The sequence below is a fragment of the Ambystoma mexicanum genome, chromosome 13 (genome assembly GCF_040938575.1).
Source record: "Ambystoma mexicanum isolate Mex_15411 chromosome 13, UKY_AmexF1_1, whole genome shotgun sequence".
NCBI classification, from domain to species: Eukaryota; Metazoa; Chordata; class Amphibia; order Caudata; family Ambystomatidae; genus Ambystoma; species Ambystoma mexicanum.
Genome location: NC_090938.1, coordinates 136,070,614 through 136,096,568, shown reverse-complemented (window position 1 = coordinate 136,096,568; position 25,955 = coordinate 136,070,614). Strand labels below are relative to the sequence as shown.

Genomic DNA, 25,955 nt, shown 5'->3' with positions numbered 1-25,955 from the left:
TGGGCAATTACCGGGTCATGCCGAGTTTGGCGGACCCGGTAATTGCCCATTTGCGGGTGCCGGTAGTAAGGAACTCCCCATCCCCATTCGGCCCCATAGGACTGAATGGGAATGGGGAGCTTGGACGCACCAGCACCGTTCATAACGGTGCCGGTGCATCCAGGAGTTGTGCTTGCGGGTGCTACTCTGCCCGCCAGGCCACAGCTCATATTATGGCGGTGCGGTAGCAACAGTGCCGGCAGCGTTGTTATTGTACCGCCATGGTTGTAATGAGGCCCAATGTCTTTTGACGACCTCATGTTACTGGCCTCTGCCTTGGGGCGAGGAATAAGTGTGGGTGTCCATGGGATCTCCAAACCCATTATGCACTAGCTTGGAGGGAGGCACCCGACACTTTGTTACACTGGACTGACAGAGTTGCGGTTCCGAAGTGTCAGTTAATGAAATTAAAGGAATCTGGATGCATCATGGGGGAGGAGGGGATGGGCAGCAAGATGTTGAGGGCAGGAGAGTGGAGGGAAATTGATTCAGCCTGGTAGTGCGAGGGTCCGCCATTTTATTTTATTGGAATGTATGTTCAGTGCTGCCCCCCCCCCTTACAAGGTTAAAAGGCTGAAAAGGTGGGAAGTGAAACGGAAGTTAGAAAATGTTTTCAGGATAGGATTGGACAATTAGGATAGACCAGTGCTAGCGGGAGAGGTGGGGGTGGGGGTAGGGCTATGTGTGGGGGGAAAAGGTACGTTTTGAGGCCCTTTCTGAAAGTGCTGATGGAGGGTGCAATGCAGATGTGAAGTGGTAGGGGGTCCCATGCCCTGGGTGCCCAGTGGGTAAATGTTTGCACAGTGGAATGTGTTGAAGGTGTTGGTTGGCTTTTCTGGTGTTTGTGCCGGTCATGGGTTTGAGTTTGTCATGAAGGTAAGAGGGGTTTTTGTGGAGGATTGCTTTCAAAAACCATGTAGAGTCCTCTGAGGGTAATTCTCTGGTGTATGCAGAACCAGTGGGGCTTGGCAAGAGCTGAGGCTATGTGCTACATCTGTAATTGTCAAGAAATGTCTAGAAATGAATCTTTTTAATCTTTCCTTCCCTGAATAATGTTTGAACTCTGTCTGTGGTTCATTGTTGTGATTCCCTTTCTTTTGTTGTACAGTTTTTCCAACTTGTGAAGCGCTTTGGATAAAAGCGCTATATAAATACAGAAAATGAATAAAAAGGGGTCCGCTCATTACTGATGCCTGCTGGACATGTCCTGACCACGGGACGAACAGGCAACTCTAATCCATAAATCGGAACACTATTCCTTTTATTGTGCACAAAAGCAGGGAGCCCATGGAATAGGGTTAGGGTTGACAAAAATGTCTAACTCTTTTGGATCATGGACCTCACCACGACAGGTACGCTTCCTGGGTGCCAGTCCGTCACCCTCTGTGGGGTTTCTAGAGTCCTGCACTTCTTTCTTTGCTTTTTGTGTGTCTTTCTTGGACTTTGTGCAAGTCGTCGGACTTGCACGTGGGTCCGCTTGGACTCTCCCCCAAGGTAACCCACCTGGTGGCTGTAGGGATGGCGGTCAGGAAATGGGCATAAATCTAGAGCCAAGGGTAATATGAGCTTTCCCGCCTGTAGGGGTACATACATAGCCTTGCCTTGGACCTCTCCTCCATCACTTTAGGATTCTCTTCAAGGCTGAGGTTCTAGATGGTATCACTTTTCCCCTTCCTTTCCTCCTCACAGCTTTCCCCTTTCTCTTTTATCATTCCCCTCTGTACTTTCTTCCCTTCTCACGTCTTTGCCATGCACTCTTTTTATCCTGCCCCGTTATTCACCAAATCCTCCTCTCCCCACACACTCACTCTTCACTTCCTTGGCGAGCTATTTCTTCTCCGACTCTCCTCGCTCTCTTTTCTTACCTCCTTCGCTTCTGCCTCTGCTTCCTCACCGCGCCGCACTATAATTTCTAACCCTCACACTTCAAGGTTGATGTAGCAGTGCGATGTGGGACTGGAGCTTGCGAGTGCACTGTGTGTCGGCTGCTCAGCAGTCTCTGTGATTGTGTAACTGGTGAATAAAATACAATTTATCAAGATCATTTGCATTGCCCAATGAACCCTCAAGCTACGCTGCATGCTAAGGAATTAAGGAAGTCTTCCGCCATTTTGATTTCCGTTCCATTCCCTCCTGAGTCCGGCATGATTAGGAATTAAAGAAGCCGTCCACCATTTTGGTTTCCGTTGGCCCACTGCCTGCTCGGGCTGGCAGGCCTCCAGACTGCCGATCTTTCCAAGTTTGTTCTGACATGCGCCGGTCCCCATGGTTTAAGCTGAGCAGGGCCTTCAAACATGGGACTGGGATGTTGTCCCTTTGTGAACGCGTCACGGTTACTGTACGCTAGGTCTGCAAGACTGTTTAACAATTGTTCAAGTTGTGCTTAGTACTCTGCATACAACTTCCAGGATAGGCTTCTCCATGGTCTTTTTTTAAAAAAAAGATTGTAATTGGTTATTTATGACGCGCTTAATGCCCAGAGGTTTCTAAGCGCAGACTCGGGGATCGAACCTGTCTTGCTCCACATCTTCTTGCTTCCAAGGCGAGCAAGTTGCCCCTGAACTATCCTTCAGGGCCAGCTGGTAGTCCCCGGCTGCTTCGGAGTCACTGGAGAGGTGTTAAGAGTTCTAGGAGAGTGAGAAGACCAGAGAGGTCAGAGGTCACCTATTTGCATAAGGTGACCTTAGAGCCAAGGGAACAAGGGGTTTGGAGGGATGGCCAGCTCAGATTGAGTAGGATGAGGATAAGATGTGACTGGTGAGAATCTGCTGTGGTGGGCTAGTGGGGCATGTGGTGGAACACTGCACACATGAGGATGTTGGAGCGTTGAGAGTGGTGATGCATAAGGAACACATGTTTGCAAGGGGCTGCGGTAACGTTATGGCCCTAGCATACTTGTAGTAAGCCGGGAAGGTGGCTGCCGAGAAAGAGGTTGAAGAGGGATGAGAGTTGAGAGCAGGAAACTGGTGCAAGCGCTTTGACTGTCTGCTTTCAAAAGTAACTAGTTGCCTGCACTCCTCTTCCACCCTTTGATGAATTTCAACGGGGATTCAAATCCTCCCCGAAGCTGGCCCTCTCTTATTCCCTTTCTCATCCTTTCTAGCCATGTTGCTCCTTCTCTCCCCATCCTTCTCTTCTTTCTCCTCCTTCTCTCCTTTCTCATTCTTCTCTCCACCTCTCCTCCCCCTCCGTCTCTCCTCCTCTCTTTTCTCTCATCTTTTTCTCTTAGCAGTTCAGACATGCTTCAAGCTGCCCCTATGGAGATCTCTGCCTCTCTTGCCCCCCTACTTTGCTCTTCCCTATGTTTTCTCTCCTCTACTTCCTCCCCTTTGCTCACTCGCCACCTCCTTACTGGACCCTAACTTGTATCCATCTCCATCCTTCTACTTCCACACTTCCCCTGAGTCCAGCTCACTTTTTATCCCTGTACTGGATTGGGCTCTGAACATGTAATTGCATGGGTGTGTTCAGGCGTGGTCACCGAATGAGCATGTCTTCCGATTGGGTGCTGGTTAGGTGGCCCATGGATTCACCAGGTGCTAGCAGTTGGCATGCAGACATGACGGCTCGGCTGGGTGAGGCTAAAATACCTGCGTATGCCATCTTCAATGTACACCTTGAGTGGCATGTGTTGCAGGTACTCGGGCCCATGGTTCACTTTCTGAGCATCTTCAATGTCACCTTGAGTGGCCTGTATTGCAGCCTGTATTGCAGGTACTCGGGCCTTATGGGACACTTTCTGAGCTTATTCAATGCACACCTTGAGTGGCCTGTATTGCCAGTACTCTGGCTTATGGGACACTTTCTGAGCAGTGGCCTGTATTGCAGGTACTCAGGCCTATGGCTCACTTTCTGAGCATCTTCAATTTCACCATGAGTGGCCTGTATTGCAGGTACTCAGGCTTATGGTTCACTTTCTGAGCATCTTTAATGTACCCCTTGAGTGGCCTGTGTTGCAGATACTCGGGCCTATGGTTTACTTTCTGAGCATCTATAATGTACACCTTGAGTGGCCTGTATTGCAGGTACTTGGGCCTATGGTTCACTTTCTGAGCATCTTCAATGTACACCTTGAGTGGCCTGTATTGCAGGTACACAGGCCTATAGTTTTTTATTTATTTATTTATTCGGATTTATTTAGAGGGCACATCAGCCCGGGGGCATCGTGGCGCTGTTACATGAGGACATACATAGTCTGGTTACCGTAGAAGGAAGGTGGTTACAACAAAGCAGTTTTCATTACAATGCACGTTACGTATCAGACATATTTCGAAACAGACGTGTGCGAGCTGGAGTGGGTGAAGGAAGGATGGAGTTAGTTGAATAGAGTGGTTTTGAGAGATTTGCGAAAGGAGTACAGAGAGGGTTCTGCTCTGAGGGCGTTAGGGAGGGCATTCCAGAGCTTAGGAGCTATGTGTGGGAAGCCAATGCCGCCGGCTTTGGCTCTTTTTACAGTGGGTACTCGGAGTTGGTTGGCATGGTGGCTTCTTCTGGGACGGGTGGAAGAGTTCTTAGTTATAGTTTCAGATAGGTAGGGGGGTGCTGTATGATTGATGCACTTGTGTGTGAGAGTAAGGATTTTAAAGTTGATTCTTTCCTTAACTGGGAGCCAGTGGACAAGTCTTCTGGCCTGTGAAATATGTTCAGTTTTGGGAATGTGTAGTGCAGCGCGGAGGGCATTGTTTTGCACTATTTGGAGTCTGTTTAGGTTCTTTGACGATGTGCCTGCCAGGAGGGCGTTGCAGTAGTCCAATCTGGCTCCTATGGTAGCTCTGGCTATGGAGAGGCAGTTAGGCGTGGTGAGGTAGGGTTTTATGGCGTAGATGAGTTTGGTAGTCAGAGCAGAAGCTGAGGCGATGGCGTTGGTTTGTCTTGTCATTGAGAGTGTGGCGTCAATGTAGACTCCTAGGGTCTTGACGGTGGAGGAGACAGGTATGCTAATATTGTCGATGAGCATGTGAGAATAGTTGGGGCTAAGTTTGGTTAGTGTTTCGTTGGGGGCTAGGATGATGATTTCGGTTTTGTCTCCGTTTAGGCAGAGACCATTGATAGCCATCCAGGTTTGGATGGTCGAGTAGATTTTGAGGAGGGCTTCTGAGTCTAGGTCGTAGTCTCCGGAGAGGGGGAGGAGAACTTGCGTGTCATCTGCGTAGTTTGTGTACGCTATGTTGAGGGAGTCCAGTAAGTCAAAGAGGGGTTTGGTGAATAGGTTGTAGAGGGTCGGAGCAGTGCAGGATCCTTGTGGGACACCACAGTTTATAGTGGTGGGGGGGGCGCTGTCCTGGTCTGAGTACACTTTCATGGCCCTACCTTCAAGGAAGGATGTGATCCAAGTGGTAGCCTTGTGAGAGAAGTGTGCAGCATTGAGGAGGTGAGATGTGAGAATGCTGTGGTCGACCAAATCAAATGCTGCAGAGAGGTCGAGCAGAAGGAGGAGAGCAGGTTTGCCTGTGTCCATTATTTTGGTAATTTGATTTTTTAAGTCTAGAAGGGCAGTTTCCGTCCCATGGCCTTTGCGGAAGCCTGATTGTCTTTTGCCTAGGATGGAGTTGGTTTCCAGGTAGTGTTGGATTTGATTGTGTGCGGCTTTGTCTAGGATTTTGAGGAGAAAGGGGACGGTGGTGATGGGGCGATAGTTGTTAGGGGAGGAAGGATCGAGAGAGGGTTTTTTCAGGAGCGGGCGGACCCAAGCTTCTTTTAGGCATTGTGGTACTTTCACTTTCGGAGCATCTTCAATGTACACATTGAGTGGCCTGTGTTGCAGGCTCTCAGGCCTATGGTTCACTTTCTGAGCTATGATTGCAGAACCTCTCTCAGTAAACCAGGCTTCTCTGTTGGTATTCTGTGGCTCATGGATGCCCCTGGCAGGTCCAGGTGTAGCTTGGCGCGTTTCCCAAATGTTTTTCCCATGAACTAAAGGGTTCCCAGGTGCCATAGAATTTTACATGTACTTGGGTTTGCCGTACACACAAGGCTAGGGATGGTTTGGGGAGCCTGTGAGATCCACCATATCACAGAGCCGGTAATGGTTGCTGGTACCGAAGGTCACCCCAGTTCTATCTTCAAGCACGTGACATTGCATGTAGTTGACAGACGGTCACCTGTAGTTCTGTCATTCATCCCTTCACCGCCGGCCCAGATTCTCGTGTCAGTCTCACTAGTGCAAGATTCCAATGGGTTTGCATAAGAATGCAACCTACTGCCTCACATGGGAGGTGTGGCTGGGAGATCAGGAGATGGCTGCCGCCATTCAATCCTCTAAAGGCAACTTAAGTATAGATCTGCACCCTTCTTAGATTACTGCGGGTAATGTACAATACTGTTAAATGTTGAAGGTATTTGTACCGCGCACCGTCACCAACGGAATTGGTCCCCAGGCGCTCAGGCGGATCTGTAAACTATAAAGGTGGGATGGGTTAGTAAGGTGAAGAAGGGAGTAGGATAGTGAGAGGAGTGGTGTTCTGTTGGCAGCTTCAACTCGGTATACACCGGGTGCTGAGCTTTGGTGCGGGTATCGGATCGGAGTCAGTCTGCGTGTGCTGTTGTTCCGGATTATGTGTTGTTGCAGTGTTGTGAAGTGCGTGCGGCTTGTTGTGCGAGAGATGGTTGTGTGAGTTTTTTGAGTGAGATAAGTATGCAGAGTTTGAGCTTATATTGGTTAGTGGGTTACATGACCTTTACCTTGCTAACATTCACAGTTCTGTCTGAGTGTGGCACTTGCCGGCCCTCACATTCCCATTCAGATGCGGCGCAGGCCAACGCTCAGCACTCCATCCAGGTGTGGTCATGCCAACATTCACACTCCCACCCAGATGCGGCGCCGGCTAGTGTCTGGAGACCCGTCCAGGTGTGGGCATGCTAACATTCACAACTCCATCTGAGCGCCACGTAGGCTGGTGTTCACAACTCTAGGTGTGGCCCATATTAGCATTCACGTTTTTCTAGGTGCGGGCATGTTGTCCTTCAATCGATCCTATCCAGATGCGATGCAGGCCAACCTCTATCTAGATGCGTCGGCCTGTCTGGATATGTTCATCCGGTACGTGTGAGTCAGAGAGTAAATTGGGCTTTCGTGTGGGTCTAGGTATGTGGTCAGTCTCTGCAGCCTTCCTTTGTGGCTATTTTTCATGATGTCTTATGCTCTTTCGAGTGGTTGGTTCTTTGGTTTGAGTGTTTGTCCAATTTGAGAGTGGTCGAGGTTGGAGTTATTTTCGTCATTGTTTTAATGTCTGGGCATTCTAGTGCGTCTCCGGTGTGGTTATGCTTTGAAGAGCCATGATTTGAGGAGTTTCCTGAATGCTAGGTGGTTTGTTGTATTCCGTATATTCTTAGGTAGGTCATTCCAGGTTTTAGGTGCCTGGTGAGAGAAAGACGATCCTCTGAGTTTTTTTCTGTTGTAGGGTTTTGGTTCCAGACGTATGTCGGTGCTTGATCTTAGTGTTCTTGTCGGTTGGTGTAGGTGTAGTTTGTCGCTTACGAATTCTGCGCCTTGTTTTTGTATTGCTCTGTGCATGATGCATATGGCCTTGAACTTTATTCGCTGTTTCAGTGGTAGCCAGTGTAGTATTTGTAGCGCGGGTGTGGTGTGTTCTCGTCTGGGTAGCTTGAGGAGGAGTCTGGCTGCTGCATTTTGTATCCTTTACAGTTTTTATGGAAGTCGTTCGGGCATGCCCAGGTATAGGCTATTGGCATAGTCCACTCTGGACATGATCAGAGCGATGATGGTAAGTGTTTTGTTGGCGAATGACAGGAACAGTAGGATCCTTTTTGCTGCTCGCAGGAGGAAGAAACATTTCTTGATTACCGAGTTTACTTGTGGCTCCAGAGTGAGGTTGTTATCCATCAGGACCCCTAGGTTTTTTACAGTTGATGATGGTTCTGGTGTGGTGCCGAGCTCTCTTGGCCAGGGGATGTAGTTGATGTCTCCTCCCTTTTTTGAAACGATCATTATCTCTGTTTTGCCTCGGTTGATTTTGAGATGGTTGAGGTTCATCCAGTTGAATATGTCACGAAGGCAGTTCTCTAGTGTGGTGTTTTCTTCTCAGGTGTTTTGTATGTTGAAGATTATTTGAGTATCGTCGGCGTAGTTGTAGCATGTGAGGCTGTGTTTTTTGATGAGTTTGATTAATAGGTACATGTAGATGTTGAATAGAAGCGGGGAGAAGGATGATTCTTGTGGTACTCCGCACGTGGAGACTCTGGGTTTGGATTTACAAGGTTTCAAATATATTGTTTCTGTTCTGTTTGTTAGGAAGGATTTGATCCATAGTAGGGCAGTGTCTGTTATCCCTAGTACTTCTAATGTCTTTATGAGGATGGCGTGGTTGACAGTGTCAAAGGCTGCAGACAGATCAAGGAGGATCAGGGCGGTGCTGTTGTCTGGGTCTGCGTTTGTTTTAGGGTGTCCCATATTGAGAGGAGAGCCGATTCTGTTCCTCTCATAGGTCTGAAGCCAACTTGTGCCTGGTCTAGTAGGCAACGCTCTTCTATGAATTCTTGGGTTATTTGGTAGACATACGTTTCTAGCAGTTTGGCTATGTAGGGTATGTTGGAGATGGTCTGTAGTTAGATAAGTCCTCTACGTTTCCTGTTGTGTCTTTGAGTAGTGGCTTCATGTAAGCCGATTTGAAGGCCTGCGGTACTTTACCTGTTGAGATTGAGAGGTTGAGGAGGTTCCTATGGTATCCCATGGGGGTTCCTTGTTAGAGAATTGTTTTGTATATATCCGGGGGGCAAGGGTCTTCAGGAGAACCCGATTTGTTGCTTTGTTTGTTTGGTTGTTTATTATTTATAATGCGCACCAGACCCAGGAGCATCAGGGCGCAGCAGAAAGGATATGTTAAACTTAGTTACATGGCCAACAGGCCTACATATATAATAACACATCAGTATAAACAGAGTAAATTACATAATCGCAAGAGAATACTCTGAGATTACATGGGTACAAGAAATACAGGACAAAATAGACAGTGGCATATCAATATATACAATGTAGGTTGCATGGTTAGGTGGCATAGAGTAAGGTGGACGCAGTACATTAGGAGAGTTGTCCAGGTGGACTTGGTGCAAAGTAGGTGATTCCATAGGAAGAGGATAGGAAGAAGAGCGTCGAGAGGGTGTTAGTCTGAGTTTTTGTCATTTTCTTTTAGCCAGTTGGTCAAAATCTGTCTGAATTTGGCATAAGGCTGGTGGGCTCTAATACCTGGAGGTAGGGAGTTCCATAGTTGTGCGGCCTTGACTGGGAAGCTATGTCCCCCAATAGTGGATAGTCTAAATAGTGGAACTTGGAGGCAGTTGGAGTTAGCTATTCTCGTCGGTCTGGAGGATGTTTTTTTGCAAATTCTGTCTGTAAGGTAGGGTGGTGCATTATTATTGAGGCACTTGTGGGTAAGTGAGGCAGTCTTGAGTTTGATTTTATCAAGTGTTGATAACCATTTGTATTCTCTTCTAGTAGAGGAGATATGCTCACTTCTATTGATCTTCAATGCTGCTCTCAGGGCATTGTTCTGGAGAACCTGTATTTTATGGATGGTTTGTTTATTCGCTCCGATGTAGAGTGCGTTACAATAATCCAATTTGGAAAGTATGAGGGCTCTAGCCAGCGTGAGGCAACTGTCAGTGGAGAGGAATTGTTTACTGGCTCTGATGAGTTTGCATGTGTATGCAGTAGCTGATGCAAGGGAGTTATCTTGTTTAGTGAAGTTCATGGTGGCGTCTAGGTAGAAGCCTAGTGTCTTCACTTCCTTTGCTACTTTTATGTTATTACCATCAATAGCAAAGTTGGCATAATCTGGGCTAAATTTGATTAAGAGGGTCAGGGTGCCTAGGATAATGAGCTTGTTTTGTCGTCGTTCAGACATAGACCATGAGTTGCCATCCGTGCTTGAACGATACTGTAAATTTTATTCACCAAAGCCAGATCAACGGCGTAATCTCCTGAAAGCGGAGGGAGGATTTGGGTATCGTCTGCATAGTATAGGCGATACCCAAATGGTCCATTTCGTCGAAGAGGAGCTTGGTAAATATGTTGTATAGTGTGGGTGACACACAGGATCCCTGTGGAACGCCACAGGTTATGGGTATAGGGTCTGCTGAGGCCGAGGGAGAGAAGACTCTCATGGTCCGGTTACTCAGAAAAGACTCGATCAGGTTATGGCCTCCTTAGAGAAGTGGGCTGCGGAATCTAGGTGACTACATAGGACTTTATGGTCGACCAGGTCGAATGCAGCCGAGAGATCTAGAAGGAGGAGTAGTGCTGCTTGGCCTTTGTCTCTAAGTTCGTCTATTTGGGCCTTAAGGTCAATTAAGGCTGTCTCAGTGCCATGTTGAGGGCGGAATCCAGATTGACGAGATCCTAGGAGGAAGTTAGACTCCAAGAAATTCTGTATTTGAATATAAGCCACTTTATCTAAGATTTTTAGAAGAAATGGCACAGTTGTGATAGGTCTGAAGTTTGTGGGAATGGCAGGGTCAAGGGTTTGCTTTTTCAGTAGAGGCAGAACCCAGGATTCTTTCAGGTTATTCGGGACAGTACCAGTGGTGAATGATGAGTTGATAAGTTTGGTTATGAAGGGAGAGAGTTCTCTCGCGGCATCCTTGATAAGTTGCTCCGGACATTGGTCTCCTTTACAATTGGACGGTTTAAGTCCCAGTATGACCTTCTCCACCTCGGTGGTCGATTTGACCAGTTTGACGAAAGTCTCAACTGATATTTCTGGGAAGTTTCGTAGCTTGTTTGCGTGTTCCTCGTCTGTGTTGGTGGGGTTTGAGCTGTGAACGCTTGGTCTGTTTTGTATGGTGTGTTGGATGGAGGTTATTTTGTTTTTGAAGTGGTCTCCGAGGTCCTCGCAGAGTTTTGTCGATGGGATTGGCGTGTTGTTGCAGGCCGGTGGGTTTTTTATTTCGTTTATGATTTTGAATAGTTCTTTTTGAGCGTTTGGTACTCTGAAGATTCGGTTGTCGTAATGTTTCCTCTTCGCTTTTTGTATTTCCTTTTTATATGCGCGGATCTGGTGTAGGTATTTCAGTTTGTTTGCAGTGTTGTTGTTCCTCCATTCAGATTCTATTTTTCAGTTTTTCCTTTTCATGGCATTGAGTAGTGGGGTGAACCATTTTGCTGTAGTTTTCTTGCGTTATGGGGTGAAGGGCTTTTCTTTGGCGATGTCGTCAAGGGTTGTTGCGATCCAGGTATGAAGTAGGGCAACTTTTTTGGCTAGGTCTGCTTCTTCCATGGTTGATGCTTGTGGTTTGCTGAGTTCTAGGAGCTTGGTTAGATTGGAGTTTTTAATGGTTCTCCAATTTCTTTTCATCCTGATGGGTTGCTTTTCTTGTTGCTTTTTTGTCAGAGCGGCCGTTGTGATTATGAACGGAATAATGGGGTGGTCGCTCCAGAGTATTTGAATTAGGGGTGCCGTGGTGATGAGATCCTTGTTGGCGAAGATTGCGTCAAGTGTGTGCCCTGCTGAGTGGGTTGCTCCTTTGACTAGTTGTTGTAGGTTCATGGCTGCTAGTTGGGCGGTTAAGGATTTTTGTGTGGTTGTGGTTTCTTCGTCGAACCAGATGTTGAAATCAAGGATGTTCAGATGATTGTACTTGATGGCTAGGGTAGTGATTGCTTCTGTGAAAGCGTCTACGAAAGTCGCGTCGTAGGTTGGTGGTCTGTATATCAGTATGAATTTCAGGTTGGTTTTGGGGTTTGCTGAGAGTCGTAGTATTAGGGATTTGCATTTGTCGATGTTTAGTGGATCTTCCATTTTGATGGCCAGTTGTTCCTTGTGGATGATCGCTAGTCCCCCCCCTTTTGGATTTTCTGTTTATTTGGATGCATTTGAAGTCTTCAGGCAGGCAGTTGTTGAGGGTGATCTTGTAGTTGTCGTCTAGCCATGTTTCGGTTACAAATAGGATGTCTATGCCTCCTTCTGACAGGAGGTCGTATATTTCCGTTGAGTGTTTGGACATTGACATTGCGTTTATTAGATTACAGTGGATTCTCTGGGTGAGATTTTGTTTTGAGGTTATTTGTTGTTCGAGTTTATAATTGTCTGTTCGTGGAGTTTCCGCATTGAAGTCGGTAGGATGAAGAATGGCGACAGCTGCTTCTTCATTGAAGCGGTCTAGTAAGTTGATAACAGGGCTGATTAGTCTTGGTGTTTCTGCTGTGATGCTACTCGGATGAAGTTCAGCGGTGGTTTCTTCATTGGGTCCGGTTGTTCGGTGGGGGGTGGCGTTGCTGGTTGTTGGTACTTCGCTGTGTTCTGCGGGATGTAGTGGAAATCGATGTTGCCCCTCTGTTCTTGTAATGTAAGGGGTAATGGGGTCAGAGCCCTCCCACTCTCTTGTTGAGTGCCCCTGTCTACTTTTCGCGTGTATCAGGAACTTCTTTGCAAGTTTCGGGGTTTCGGTGTTGGGGTGTCGGTGTACCGTGGTTGTTGCGAGGTAGGGTGTGAGATATAAGGATTTTTCTCTTGTTGATTTTATTCCTGTTGTGGCTGTTTTAGGCGTGTTTTCTTTTAATGGGGCCGTTTATTGTGGGTTCTGTCGGTGTTGTGTGTTTGCGTCTCTTCTTGCATGATCTTGTTCTCGTTCTCGCCGTCCTTTTCTGGTGCGGGCCATTTTCCAGTCCAGGTGCAGGCGTGGTATGGTAGTTGGTCCTTTGTCCTTTGTGCTGTGCTGTGCGATCGCAGTGACCTCGGTTTTCCATCTCTGGATACGCTGGGGTGTTCTCTGGCTCAGTCTTGTTTTCTGTCGGTGGGTAGGGTATGTTTCCTAAGGGTGCACTGTCGACGGGGGGCGTTAGGTGTTAGCGGTCTGCTGGTATGGGATTTAGTTGGGTTAGGTAGTGGTGGGGTTCCGGGATTGGTAGAGTATTGAGAAGCGCAGTTAGATTATTTGGGAGATCTGTATATTGGGTGAGAGTCTTATCAGTGCAATCTAAACATCGCACAGTGCCGTTCGGAGACAAGGCCCCTGCTAAGTTTGAGAGACCTGCACAGTGGGAGAGACGTCCACCAGCGCAATCTAAACGCCACCCAGTGCAGTTTGGAGACGGAGCCCCTGTTAAACGAGAGACCCGTGCAGTGGCAGAGAGGCCTGTCAGTGGAATCTAAACATCCTACAATGCAATTGGGAGACAGAGCCCCTGCTAACTTTGAGAGACCTGTATAGTGGAAGAGAGGCCTATCAGTGCAACCTAGACATCATGCAATGCAATTAGGAGAAAGGACCCCTGCTAAATTTGAGTGACCCGCACAGTGGGAGAGAGGCCTATCAGTGCAACCTAGACATCATACAATGCAATTAGGGGACAGAACCCCAGCTATATTTGAGAGACCTGTATAGTTGGAGAGAGGCCCGTCAGTGTAGTCTGGGGTCACAAAATGCAATTTGGGCGCAGAGGCCCTGATATCAATGCTGTTTGCGGCAGTTGGCTGTGATTACATTGATCGGCATTGGTTTTGTCTAGTGGTCCGGTATCTGGGGTAGAGTTGTACCTCTCCCCAACCCAGGCCACCCTACCTTGCGGGTCCTTGTAGTTGCTGGTTGACGGCTGGCCACTGGCTTCCCCTGCGGACACCTGCTGACACTTCCTGGAGCCTCCTCTGTTGGCGCCGCCCTTGGCCTCGGGGTCCTTAGCCGCAGGGGGCTGCCGGGCAGAGGGCTGCCCTTGGAGGACCAGTGATGAAGGGCTCACGGCCCAATCACAGCGGGGATGGGCAGGTTGGGAGGCGGGAGGGGAACAGGGACCAGGAAGTGTGTGAGGGGTGGGAAAGGGACGCTTCGGGGCCCGGGGGCCTACTTTAGGCCTAAATTATAAAACGAGCGCCCAGAGGTGGGCTTTCTTACCTCGCGCCGGCTGCCTGCAGTGAATACTTTACTCATACTTTAATTATAGTAAAAGTTATTGTCAATGTATGTTCTCTTTTAATAAACGTGTTTCTTTCTAGCCTTTCTGGCCGCTTGGCACTGGCGTGGCGCGAGGGTTCCTGGCTGCATATGACGCAGCCTGGATGGTGAAGAAATGGGCATCTGGTGCCCCGCCACTGGAGGTCTTGGCTGAGAGGTGAGGCGGCCTAGAGCGTTATCTGAGGGCACTTTTACTTAGTTACCATATTGGGCTGGAATATGGCCTAGCAAGGCATACATTCATTTTCAAAAACTGATTAGCAGAGTTTGCTAATTAAAATGTTCTTGATTAGCAAACACACCCATTTGATTAGCAATGTTAAGACACTTGTAAACTAGATATAAAACGAGCAACGATACAGCAGTTTTGTGTACCTCTGAAGTAAGACATTAGTGAGATAAATTCGGCCCAGAGGCCAGCCATGCACAGTGAAACATTTATTTGACATTTAATGAAATCAAAGTAAAGTTTAAATAAAAGTCTGAAACATCCCCTGCAAATGTGCTAGCCCTTTGTTTACTCGACTATATGAGTGGGCAAAATACTTTGCAAGCCCTGGATGAGTGTCTGTGAAAGGTTAGCTGCATGAATGGACAGAGATATGATAACAATTTTCGGAAAACAGTTTGGACATCTCTCTTTACTGTAGTTGCTAACTTATAATGCAATCAGAATCATAGAGCGAAGCGAGCTCTGGAGGCAGTAGCTCTATAGATGTACAGACTGGATGGAGCTATTGATCACTATTATGCATAAACATCTAGTTATCTTTGTCTATTCATTATGTAAGAGGGTGGAAAGTAAGAGACTAAGAGTGGATGGCGTAGCAGGCAGAGAACTTGGCAAACTAGGTGGAATGTTGTAGTTTGCTGCCATCTCACTTTCAGGGTAGCTGGTATAAAGCAAGAGGATGATAAGATAGAACGTCAATGAGGATGGGATCAGCTCATGGGTTCAGCACCAGTTGCAAGCTGCATGTAACCAACAGGTTACAGAACTAGATTTGCCATCAAAAGCAGTTGGCCGTGTGATCATGTACATTTTCAAGTGGCTACTTGTCAATATGATGCATCTGCCCCAGCAAAATGAAATCTAGTTGACAATGAGATTTAGATGCACTAACCTACTCTTTACTGTAAAGCATGGAGACAGTGCAGTTTTTTACCGTAGCAATACTGTAATTGTGCATTATGTAACAAATTACATTTTTAGAAATGGAATTGAATGACTTTTTTTTAAAAAAAATAACGTTAACACACACTGGTCTTTTGCAGACAGGATACAGTTAGCTTAATAAAATAGTATCCCGATTTACTTCTGGTTTACAATTATTTGAAACCTGAAATAAAATCTTGCCTAGCACTCCTACACAGGCCTTTGACACATAAGATTGGAGAAGATGATTACTGCTGCACTCTCTCTCCATTATCCCCTTTGAACTTGCAGTGAACAGTGTGAAGAGGATGGAGAAAGCCCTGAAGGCAAAAGAGGAATGCTTGCAGAGCTGTGCTTTCATTGAACAGGGTAACTTAAATAGCTAGCTTTGCTACACAAGTGGCAATTTTATTAGCAAACCTACAAAATTGCATTTCAAATTGCTATGCAACACTGACTATTTTATGTCATGCATAGCCATGTGTTCTCTATTGTACAGTAACTCTGTAGTACAGAGAGTGACAAATGCAATAGCCGGTCATCATGGACGTGGCTGAACCAGGCAATATCAGGCCGGATTCTTATAAATTTACTTGAGGGTTATAGTACATGATAACTGCGGTGGTTGTTTAAAAGCTCTACCAGATGGATATACTGAGCAGTATAGGGTGGCGATGAGGTGAGCAGTAGCGATAGCTGCTGCCTGGCCATCTGGGGAAAAGGGTCAGCAGCTGCCATTATTTGTGTAATGATATCAGCCAACAAGAGATGCTCTTGCTAAACATTGCATTTGCATTCTTATTGTAAGACCTGGAACGGGAAAAGATAATGTTAAAGAATGTAATTCCTTTCATTTTACTCCATGTGGAAACCTGTGTTGCCAAACCTGCCTGTTTGCCAAAATGCCTGGTTTGCTGCCCGAACCCATGTGCCAGACTTTCTAGCCAGTGCAGCTCACCACCCTGACCACTCCTCTATTCTTAACATACTCCATCTCACAGCCATCTTCAACATGGCTGATCACCCTTCTCGCCCAGGTGGCAGGCGGAGAGTGCACAGTCAAGCGTGGGCATTACTCCTTATTTTTCATAGCCTGAAGTCGATTTCTTTTTTTAGAGGGGTAATAATGTAAATCACATTCCTACTAGGAGTATTCAGGAGAGTTAAAATATATGTTAACTTTAACTTATCCATACTTACATACTTGCACCTAGTAATTTATGCAAACGTCCTACTCATTATATATTAAAGTTTCAAGGGAGCATTTTGGACAAATATGTAATGTTAATACAGGACTTTCTCTCTGAATAGAATTTAAGTCAAACAAATTCTGCTTACACCAAAGGTCTGTATTCTGGTACGGGCCAAGCATCACATAGACACCTAGGCTATAATGCACATTCCCACCTAGGCTATAATGCACATTCACGCCTAGGCTATAATGCACATTCTGGATTTAAAGTGCTGCGTTTGGGTGGGCTGGTGGTTTAAAGGGGAGGGTTTATCCTCTAAATTAAATCTGCTGATTAAGACGGTACTGTGCTTGTTTTGATCTCTGCTAACCGTACATTCTCCCTGCGGCTTCACAGAGAGAGCATCTACCAGCATCTGTCCCAGACCACCCCAGACAACACGAACAAGAATATTGCTCAGTACAGCATTGACCCGGCCTCGCGCTACCCAAACATCAACTTTCAGTCCATAAAGCCCAGTCAGGTAACCTGCTCTGGTTCTGGGGTTGCTGTGGCTGGATCCTTCCTGTTTGTTACTTTTTGGGAGCCCAAGGTATTGACTCTTTGGCTACTTAGTTTGTTTTACAAAGTCCACACCTGGTTGTACTCAGAAATGGAGGCTTTTGTTTCATGGAGTCCTCTGTTGGGAACTTTTGTGTCCCTTCTGCCTTGTGGTTTGGGATTGGTTAGTTGTGATCTCTTTTTTCTTTTCCATAGTATGGTGTCCTGAAAGAATTTGAAGCTTCACCATACTGTGGATGTCCCTTTAATGCCCAGGGTACCAATTCTTTGAATCCGACTCATTCTCATGAGCTTTTTTCAGTATCCAGTTGTTTGACCAGTGCCCTCTGTTCGCAAGAGGCATCGAACCGGCAGATCCTCACTGTGATTCCTCTGGGCTGGAACAGAGCTTCAGGGTGAACTGCCAGAAGGAACCTTCTCATAAGCATTTCTCATCCCAGGCTTCATGCAATGCCCAGTTGCAAGTGCCTATCCCTGAAAAGGTGGTTCTACCACTGTCGGGAGCAGGGATCAGATTCTGTAGCGCTCCCGTCCTACATTAAAATCCATTAAATTACAGTACTGTTGGACCCAAAAGCCAACCATTTGTGAAGTTAGCTGCTTTTGGACCTCCAGGAACACAGCTGGTGCTTAGTGGGTCAAGTCTAGACACCAAGCTGCATGTGCTTATCTGACTGCAAGGAGTTCTGGTTCAGGATCCCCCTTCATTTAATTGCAAACGATGCTCCAGAGCTCGCCCCGCTTTTAATACAAAAGAAGAAATTGCATGAAGGGTGTGAGCAAACGGAAAAGTGTGGAGGGTCATGTGGGGTATGAAGAGTTAAAGGAGTATAAAAGTCAGTCTACTGGATAGTAGCAGATGTTTGACAGTAATTGTCCACTTATTTCCACCAGGTGCGTCACCTCTACGATACAGGCCACACAGAGCGGGACCATGGCAAGGCCGAGACGAACGCTAAAAGGTCCATGTTCTCGAGACAAGGTAAGGGCGTACATGGGTGTGTAAGGTTGTCGGTGTGTGTGTGTGGGAGCATAATGCAAATTATTATCAAATAGCTATATCGATGGGTTAATGTGAGTCGGAAGCGGCCTCGTTCCTGTTCCTATTATCAAATACCTATACCAGCTTGCGTTGAATCATTTTGGCCCTATGTCTTTAGATTCTATGAGTAAGAAAAATGAAAAATATGAATGTTGAAGCTTGCTGGTAAGTTAGAGCAGGACCAAGTACATAGTAGGATCATGTCAGATTTGAACAAGAGGTCTCAAGAATTGCAGGAGATATATATATATATAGTATTATTGAGTGCTGGCAAGAGCCCAACGGGCGTCGGCACACTGTGCAAGGGGCATAATGTTATACATATGTCACTAAGTGTGTATAAATGAAGGCAGCTGCATTGATTTGGGGAGTTATACATATATCAATAAGGTGTTCCACAGGTAACTTGCAAGCACAATTGTAAATTCACGTAGGAAATGGCCGGTAACGGGGGTTTGGTAAACAGTGGATTGAATGAGGCTGAAAGGGAAGAGAAGCTGAGATCAGGGAGGGTGGTTGTGGGCTGGGAGTGGACTGTGAAACTGGGTCGTAGCCAAACAGATTTTGTGTATGCCAGAAGCATAAAAGGTGGTTGCGGAGGGTTAGAAACTGAGGCCGAGAGATGGGAGGCAGTGTCCACAGCGATGGGGATCGATGGGTGGACGTGGATGGTGTGGAGAAAGCCAAAGGTGCAGGAGGAGGCAGAGTTAATGAAAGAGAAGGAAGTAGAGAAAGATCTAGAGGTGCAGGAGGAAGAAAAGGGCAGAAGGAGGTGGGAAGGCAGAATGGATCAGAGCCACTGGAGGAGAGGAGAGAAAATAGGTTTTGGAAGATGGCCATTAAATGGGAGGAGAGAAGATTGGTGGTGGTAAAGAGCAGGGATCAGAGAAGAAAGTGGGGGGATTATAAGGAGGATGGAGAGAAGATCCTGAAGGAGGAGGGGTGAGCTGTGAGAAAGCTGAAAGGAGTGATGAACAGGAAAGAGTAGGAGCGGAGAATTCCCATAAGAGGTCAGTAACGGATTGAAGTATATCTCCACCTATCGGTTGTCTGAATGGAGGCGGAATGAGCCTGTAGTGGCACGGTGAGGAGGTTAGTCGACATTCCATGCCAGGAACAGCGACTCAGTACAGTGTTGAGCCGCAAGGCCAAGTGATCAGTAAATTAGTTAGGGGGCAAGTGAGAAAGAGTTGGGTGGCAATAGGCTCAAATCCCTGAATCTGTGAGTTAAGCAGGACCCAAACCTAGGGTCCTGAAGACCCTTCTAGCCCACCGGATCTCTGGGAGACATTACAGAACCCTCTCCATTGAAACTTCAACAAGGACTTCTAAAGCGCCCGAGCATCGCTGCCCTGCCATGGTGTCATCCGCGGAGGCAGAACAGCAACGCAAAGGATGCCCAGCAGAGTAACTTTATATGAAGAGACACAGAGCAACGCCAAATGGGAAACCCAGAGCCCTCTTTTCTGTTTTGCCATTCTGACCATTCTTGGGCTTACCCACTTGTGCACATTAACCCAACTAAAACTACTCGAGAGTTGCATCCTTGCCAGACTGCTTGCTAGCCAAGCTATGACCTGATTTAAAAAATAAAAAAACTGAAATGCCGGTCCTTTGTTTATATGCTGTTCCTAGTTTTTTACAATTTATTTATATATTGTGGTGAACCAGAAGAAGGACTTGTATGATTGTGAGTCATGTTTCAAGGCTTTTATTAAAAGAAAGGGAAGCAAATGCCCAGCTTACCCTATTTCTAGGAGGGAAGTTCCCTGTCTAACAAAACCAAACTAAGGATGGAGGCTAACGTCCAAATGAAAGCTCTTTAGTCCGAATCCTACCCAGCTAACTGGCTGTACCACTATAGAAAAGGGGAGGCGGCTTTGTGCATTAGCCCCAGCAGGGCTTCTGCCTGGCCCAGTTTATACTTGACTTGGTTTCAGTCTCCCAAAGTTCCCTTTTCCTAGCAGGATGTACTTTCCAGCCCTGGTACCAAGTTCAGCTTTGCAGCCTCTCCGCTTAATAAAGAAAACGGTTTCTTTATGCAACAATTCCATTCCACTGGCATTGCTTGGGAACACACCCCAAACATTTTTTCTGTCCTTTCTTCCTTTGAGGTGCTGGGACTCCCCCAAAGTCCTGCACCCATCAGACAGCGTCTTTTCTTTCAAAGTTATTTTGGATGAGGTGGTGATCCAAAGTTTGCAATCTTTCTGGATTACTTGGCCTTAATTCAATTATTCAGATCTCCTTCTTTCCGCCCTTTCATGCATTCATTGCGTACTGTGATTTCTCAGGCTCCTGTAACAGGAAGAGCTTTTCCAGTAAATGTTTACAACGTTTTTATTACTCTCACACACCCTTTTATGGGGCATTTGCACACTTGACTTTCTCAGGATCTCATAAATTGGATGTGTTCCCCAGCTATCAGTCGCAATGTTCGTTCCTTGTAGTGGTATGTCTCCTGAAACCTCATTGGTTCTCCCCGTAGCTTGGTATCTCTGTAGCTACTGTCTGACTTGTACAGAGGTCTTGGTTCCGGGCTCCCTCAGACCTCTGGTCTTAGCATCTGTTATCAGCCTCCTGGGCCACGACATTTCCTCGGTCATTGTGCCACTCGACAATGCTTTCAATCTTTGCTCCCGTTCTGATCTGGGCTTCGAGGTAAGATAGAGCACCAAACCTTGCATTCAGTTAGTGTTTCACTCGCCTTACTTGCTTCCGCTGGCTCCGCCCCTCCAGGATGTCCGTCCCACTTCCTCTGCAGGAGTCTCCCTCTGGTTTACGATCCGTCCTCTTCTTATACACGTCAAAGAAACAATTGAACAATGTCTTTCTTAGTTGATTGGGGCATTCAGGTTGGGTTCAGCATTACCTTCAGCCACAAGAGGTAAAGAAGGATCTTTTGTAAAATACTGTGGTTACAGGAGATATACAAGTCTTTTCCATATTCGCAGACAAGGTGGATTGAACGGGGAGTTCCATTTGGAAATGGGAGTCCATGTCCCCAAGAGGGGAGTCACTCTTAGTGAGGTCCCAGTTGCCCAGACCCTACACAGGGTCTTTTGTAGCCTACCCTCAAAGGGTAAATTCCCCTATGGGGAGAAGGGACGCATCTGGGACTATATTAGTTATGGTAGGTTTAAAAAGGCTTGAAAAAACCCTTTTCATTTGAAATGTGAAAGTAGGACAGTCAATTTGAGCGAGTACCCACGTTGCACAACACCACCTAGTAGCCATCGCTGGAAATTCACCTCCAGTTCTGAGCCACATCACCAAGGCATTGTGGATATGCAAATTAGGCATGGTGGCTATGCAAATGAACTGTAATTTGCATGCCCACAATGCCTTGCTGTTGTGGTTCCGAACTGGAGGTGAACTTCCAGCGATGGCTACTAGGTGGCGCTATGGAATGTGTGAGCTCGCTCAAACTGACAATTCTCCATTGGGTAACGGACACAACAGTAGAGCGGGCAGAAACTTTATGGGCTATGTTGTTTATAGGGAACCAAAAACAGATCACTATCGCACTAGTGCAATTTATTTGCGGGGGGGGGGACAAAACACACTGTTAGCACCCGGGTAGGTGACTACACGGGTGCTTAGAGGGGAGGGCGGGGAAAGGAAGGAGGAGCAGGGAAGGGCAGGGGTCAGTGGCCAGCAGCACCAAGGCTGCTCGTAATGCAGGCTTGTACCATACAATACAGCCAGTGTTCCGAGCATCCTGATTGGTCAGCAAATGGAAAATGAAAATGCAATGGTAACGTTTGCAATTCACATGAAATTTGTTGGCAATGTCATGTGGTCCTCAACAAAGAATAGTTGGTCCTGCATTTTACATTCTTGATGAATTATCAAATGAACAATTTAGGTAATGTAGCCCATTAAAGTGCATTGTGCAATTGCCATCTCCCAAGACAGGTGTATGGAGGATAAAGTGCAAGAATGCCAGAATAATACAATTTGAAAGGGATGGAAAGTAAAGGCGTGCTTCATAGGAGGTAAATCGATGCGGAATAAAGTGCAGAGTGCATAATGCAATATTTTGGTAAAACACCTTCAAGTACCCTCACAGGATCTCAAATAGATGATTGAGTATTTAATAACATTACTGAATGCCATAAATGACTGATTAATCCCATCAAAGGCAGTACATTGTATAGTGCATTGAACTTAGACAGGGATATCCGGCCGGAAAATACGATGCTGCGCTTAATCACCACAAATCGGGCTATCCCAACAAGAATGTGTACAAGGAACCCGGCTCAAATCTGGCAGAGAGGGTTAAGTGCCCAATCTCAGTGTAATGCAATGGGCAGCCATCATTTAGCTTAATAGCACCAGTGGCCCCCCCATATCAATGAGCTGCGCCTGACTTTGGAGTAAGCAGCTTACATGAGGAAAGTGCAAGTGCGCTTATACAAAGTGCAAGTGCGCATATACAAAGTCCAAGTGCAAGAAGCGTACACTAATGGAACAGGAAAGCAAGATAAAAGTAGAGCAAAGCAAAATGAATTACTACAAAAGAGGAAACGAGCATTTCCAGTGTCTTACTAGTCGCAAGAACAATCAATAGTTCTACTGGCTCACTAATTTACTCGGAAACAAAAAGGAAATCTAATGAAAATGCCAATAATATAACGTGGAGTTCTTCTATCTATTTAGGAGCCCAAAAACGTATACAGTTCTTTGTCAATACTGTGTCCCTTTTGGGGCCTTGGTTTTAAAATGTAAAATAATTTTAGTCTCTTGCTGGCATAACTTGAATGTTCGGTCACCCCCACGAGGATGGTGGGAGACTTGAATGATACCAAAGAAGTTGACACCCTGTAGTTTCCCCTCATATTGTTTGTGAAGGTGCTTGGCCGTGGGGCATGTATAGTCCCCATTCTTTATGGCTCAAATATGTGGAGGTATGCAAAGTCTGCAGGTGGTACTGCCAACATACCATTTCTGGCACTGGCATGGAACTATGTAGACCACAAATTCAGTCTCACAGGTGATCCTTTGTTGGATGGTTAGTGCCGATCCTAAAACTGGATGAACATAAGTGTCACAAGGAGTCGCATACACGCAAGCCTTGCATTTCATGCATTTAAGGAAGCCAAGTCCCAATTTAATCAGCCGACTACACTAAATTCTCTGATTTCTTTAGATGGTAGAAAACTAGAGACGATTGTCTTTCAAGGAGGGGGCTTTACGGTATGTAACACATGGATGGCTGGGCCAAGGAAGCCAAGTCCCAATTTAATCAGCCGACTACACTAAATGCTCTGATTTCTTTAGATGGTAGAAAACTAGAGACGATTGTCTTTCAAGGAGGGGGCTTTACGGTATGTAACACATGGATGGCTGGGCAGTATCCATGATGAGTTCTTATTGGTTTGCAACACGTGGCCCTGCTTTTGTACTGTTTTACATATTTGTGGTTATTCGGTAAAAAAACGTGACAATGAATCTTGTTTCCATCACTCTCGCCCGAGTCGGTGTCCAAATGTGGTAGTCATCAGCTGGTCAGGAATAAGTGATCAAGCTCTGAGATATGCTTTTTTGAAAACCTTCTTTGAGTTCCAACGACTATAGAAACATCTGGCAGTATTGGAACTTTCTTTGCCAAAGTCTGACTTTCTGAGCAATTCTGCCCGAGCCTGATAAACTCTCCTCCATGAGGGATGCTATGTTTTGAACTGAGCGTTGTATAATTACTGTCGGCATGCAGAGTGAGGTTAGAGATGGTCGGTTTTCTATATAGACCGGTGACCAACCCCTCATTCTCTAGTCACACAAGGACATCCAAAAACACAATGGGCCTCATTACGACCCTGGCGGAGTGGGTTTACGCCAGCGGTATTCGCGGCGGACCCGTCCGCCCCACTACGAGTTCCCGTAGCGCCATGGAGCGTTTTCCGCCTGGTTTTTCCGGGCGGAGAAATCCATGGCGCTACGGGACCTTGTTGTTAATTACGCCACCGTATGTTACGGTGGCGTAATTAACGCCTTCCCCACTCCCATTATACCCTATGGGGCAAACATGGGAATGGGGAAGGGTAAAATGGGGAATGGGGATTTACCGCCCCGCCAACCTCGGAATGGGGCGGTAAATCCGCCAACCCCCATGGCGCTATCGGCAGCTTTCCGCCGTGCTCCATGGTGCATTTGGCGCCACGATTTCCGCCAGGGTCGTAATGAGGCCCAATCTCTTTTTTACTGAGAATCTGAGATTGGGTATATTATTGTTCAGAATATGAACAAAATTCAATCTATTTCATTTTCACTCCAAATTATAAACCAATCAGTATAGCGCAGCCATGTCACCACTCGCTCAGTTTACAAGGCATTTTCCCCCGACCATACAATGAAGTTCTCCCACCACCCCATGGTGAGGTTGCCGTATGATGAAGCCAAAGTAGTTCCCATGGTGGCGCCCCTCAATTGCCTGTAATATACACCATTTAAAAGAAACACATTGTGTTGCATAAGTTGTCCTAAAGTCCACCCGCAGGCTAGATGGGGATAGGACCAGTCTTTTTGAAATGGACCAAATTGGTTTACACCAACCCAACCGCCAGGGTGCGAACTAACAAGACATACTCTGATAGGTGGTCCCTCCACAGAGGCACCCGCCAGGGATGCCCACTGTCCCGATGCTATATATCATCCCCACCGAACCCGTGGCCGCATACCTTAGACAGGAATACGGAGATGGGGGCATTGAGATTGACAAGGTGACCCACCTTGTCTCCATGTACGCTGACGATACATTATTATACTTACACAATCCCGAACACCTCCTGCCCTACATTCTAGAAACCCTAGAAGGATTCTACAATCACACGGGAATCTGGATTAACAAAGACAAGTCCTGCCTCTACCCACTAGCTGCACTATACAGGGAAGACTTCAGATCCCTGCCCCTCTTAGATCTTCAATGGCAGGTGACCTCCTTTAAATACCTGGGAATCACTATACACCGAAACCCATATACAGAGCACACCCTCAATACAGTTAGAGCTAAAGATAGCCTGGCAAAATCCATGGATTTCTGGGGTAAGCTTCCGCTCTCTATGGCCGGGATGGCGGGTCTCCTCAAGATGGTAGCACTTCCCCGCCGATTACACAATTGTACCAATGTCCCCTTCAACATCCCCCCCCCCCCTCCTTCTTTAGAGACATTAATAAATTATGCAGGCGGTTCCTCTGGCAGGGAGGCAGGCACAGGGTGGCGCTGGAGACACTCCAAAGACCCTATGAGAGGGGAGGATTGAAAGTCCCCAACTTCGAACTGTACTACCTTGCAAGCCAGCTAAGACACGTGATGCGATGGATGGCCGACGAGATCACTACAGACACCAGACTCCTCCAGCCAGCTCTGACCGGCCTCTTACTCAGAGACCTACTCTGGGCCAAGGAGGGAGCCCTAAGGCACTATCCATACCTAGCCAAGCTTGGAACCCAGCTCTGGAAAAGAGCTTGCGGAACAGTGGGGTCCGTAGACCCATATTCCCCACAAATCCCCATAGCGGCAATCATGGCCCATCGCCCATGGGTCCAAGTGGAAATGGGAACCCTGTGGTGTGGCTACCCTAGGAGACCTGGTTCAGGACCAAGAAAATCCTAACATTCTCCGACTTCTGCAAGACCACGGAGCTACCAGCAGGCCAATTCCTACTCCACAGAGCAGTAATGCAGGCTATAAAGGACAGATGGCCTGGGGCTGCCATCCTAGCAACGGACAACGAAGTCATAGAAACAATGTTAAACACTGCCGAAGGAGGCCATGAAACCTCGCGGCTCTATGAAGCCTTAATGTTGGGCACGACCAGGAAGGAGCTTAGAAGCAGAGGAAAGTGGTAAAAACGAACTAGGCCTAGAATTTGAGGACAAAGAATGGGAGAAGGTAACCGCCTACCACAAGAAAACCTCCAGAAACGCCCGTTTACAACTCATCCAATTGTACATCACCAACAGGGCCTACCTAACTCCGGAAACAATATCAAATTTCAAGGGCGCTACAATCCAGCTATGCCCCAAATGCAACGAGCCGAGGGTGGGAATGACTCGCATG

At 46.8% G+C, this 25,955-nt stretch overlaps 1 protein-coding gene across 8 annotated transcripts in view; it reads left to right on the top strand.

Annotated features, from left to right (window-relative positions):
* LOC138520978 (F-actin-monooxygenase MICAL3-like) overlaps positions 1–25,955 on the top strand; it is a 247,756-nt gene that overhangs the window by 172,060 nt on the left and 49,741 nt on the right. For all 8 annotated transcript variants that reach the window (XM_069633453.1, XM_069633457.1, XM_069633459.1 and 5 more), the window contains exons 9-11: positions 13,983–14,098; positions 16,687–16,813; positions 17,746–17,833. In XM_069633453.1, the coding sequence (XP_069489554.1) occupies positions 13,983–14,098; positions 16,687–16,813; positions 17,746–17,833 (331 nt within the window). The remainder of the gene's footprint in view (positions 1–13,982; positions 14,099–16,686; positions 16,814–17,745; positions 17,834–25,955) is intronic.